At 51.7% G+C, this 1740-nt stretch overlaps 1 protein-coding gene across 1 annotated transcript; it reads left to right on the forward strand.

The window, feature by feature from the left end:
- The first annotated feature begins 321 nt into the window (after positions 1-321).
- On the forward strand, positions 322-1290 carry LOC142005084 (olfactory receptor 10A4-like). The gene has a single exon (XM_074982777.1). The coding sequence runs from the start codon at positions 322-324 to the stop codon at positions 1288-1290; it is 969 nt and encodes a 322-aa protein (XP_074838878.1).
- The last annotated feature ends 450 nt before the right edge of the window (positions 1291-1740 follow it).

Raw genomic sequence — 1740 nt, forward strand, 5'->3', positions numbered from 1 at the left:
CTGCTGCTGCCACCCTGACCCGGGGTGGGATGTGCCTGTCAATCCGAGGGCAGTGTGTGGTACCAGCTCGGACATCCTGTTCCCCGAGTGAAATGTTGTTGTGCGTCACTGAGTGCTCGGCACCGAGAATCTCGTCCTTGTCGTCTCTGTCACCTTCCTCTGAGCAGCACCTGCCGAGCTCACAGTCTGGCGTTTCGTTCAGTGGAGTTAACCCTCTGCTGTCCAGGCTTGAGGTGCTCTCGCTGGGCGTTGGCCATTGTTTAGGCACTAGGCCCCTCATTACTGCATGTCCCAAATCAAGTCTCTGTCTCATCCCTACAGATGACCTCTTCCGAGAGCGACCCTGGAGGGAACCAGACCATCACCCATGTGTTCATCCTGGTGGGGTTCTCGTACCTTAACGAGCTGCAGATCCTTCTGTTTGTGGTGCTTCTGGTCATCTACCTGCTCACCCTGATGGGGAACCTGCTCGTTATCCTGCTGATAAAGCTGAGCCCCTCCCTCCACACCCCCATGTATTTCTTCCTGGTGAACCTGTCTGCCTCGGAAATCTGCTTCACCAGCAGTGTGGTCCCTCAGCTCCTGGCTCACCTCCTGGTGGAGGAAAAGACCATCTCCATTGCAGCTTGTGCAGCGGGGATGTATGTCAACGCCATCATGGGCCTCACGGAAGGCTGCCTCCTCGCAGCCATGGCCTACGACCGCTACGTGGCCATATGTCACCCCCTGCACTACACAACCATCATGAGCGGCCGGGTGTGTGCTCTGCTCGCGGGGGTTTCCTGGTTCATTGGCATTTCGGTGGAAGCCGCTCAGGCCAGGTGGCTCTTCAGCCTGCCCTTCTGCGGCTCCAACCGCATCCCCCACTTCTTCTGCGACATCCCACCCGTGATGCAGAAGGCCTGTGCTGACACCTCCAAAAACGAGTTGATGCTCCTTATTGTGTCATCTCTGTTCATCCTGGGCCCTTTCCTGCTGATACTCCTGTCCTACGTCCACATCATCTCCACCATCCTCAAGCTGCCGTCAGCACAGGGAAGGCGTAAAGCCTTCTCCACCTGCTCCTCCCACCTCACGGTGGTGACTGTGTTCTATGGAACGGCCATTATCACCTACCTTGGGCCCAAGTCTGGCTCTAGCGCAGAGGGTAACCTTATGATTTCTCTCTTGAACTCAATCGTCTCACCAGCGTTGAACCCCATAATTTACACTCTGAGGAACAAAGAGGTCAAGGGAGCCTTCAAAAAAACAGTACAGAAAGTCATCTTTTCCCACCTTTGGAGAAATTAGAGAATAAAACTTCAAGTTAGTCCAGATTAGGTGGTGGTGCAGGGCAGGTGAAGGGAAATTCATAAACATTTTCTTGAACAGTTCTCTGGAAGTACCATCACTGGACCTAACCAGGTTACTCACAGAATCATGGGCACTTTCTCATGCTCCTCTGCTAACATCATATATGCCATCATGTGCCAGCAATGCCCAGATGCTTTGTATATTGGACAGACTTCAAACTCCCTTAGACAAAGGGTCAATGGGCACAAAACAGACATCAAAACACTCTAGATCCACCAACCAGTTAGTCAACATTTTAATGGAATGGGCCATTCTCTCAATGAACTAAAGGTATATGTGTTACTGAAGAAGAATTATCGCACCATTCTGGAAAGGGAAACAGCCGAGCTGGCTTTTATATTCAAATTCGGCACATTAACACATGGTTTAAATCATGATGGGAACTTT

This window comes from Carettochelys insculpta, chromosome 32 (genome assembly GCF_033958435.1).
Source record: "Carettochelys insculpta isolate YL-2023 chromosome 32, ASM3395843v1, whole genome shotgun sequence".
NCBI classification, from domain to species: domain Eukaryota; kingdom Metazoa; phylum Chordata; order Testudines; family Carettochelyidae; genus Carettochelys; species Carettochelys insculpta.

What these genes read in the sequence shown, in the direction of transcription:
- LOC142005084 (XM_074982777.1), top strand. Translation starts at nt 322, where the DNA reads ATGACCTCTTCCGAGAGCGACCCTGGAGGGAACCAGACCATCACCCAT.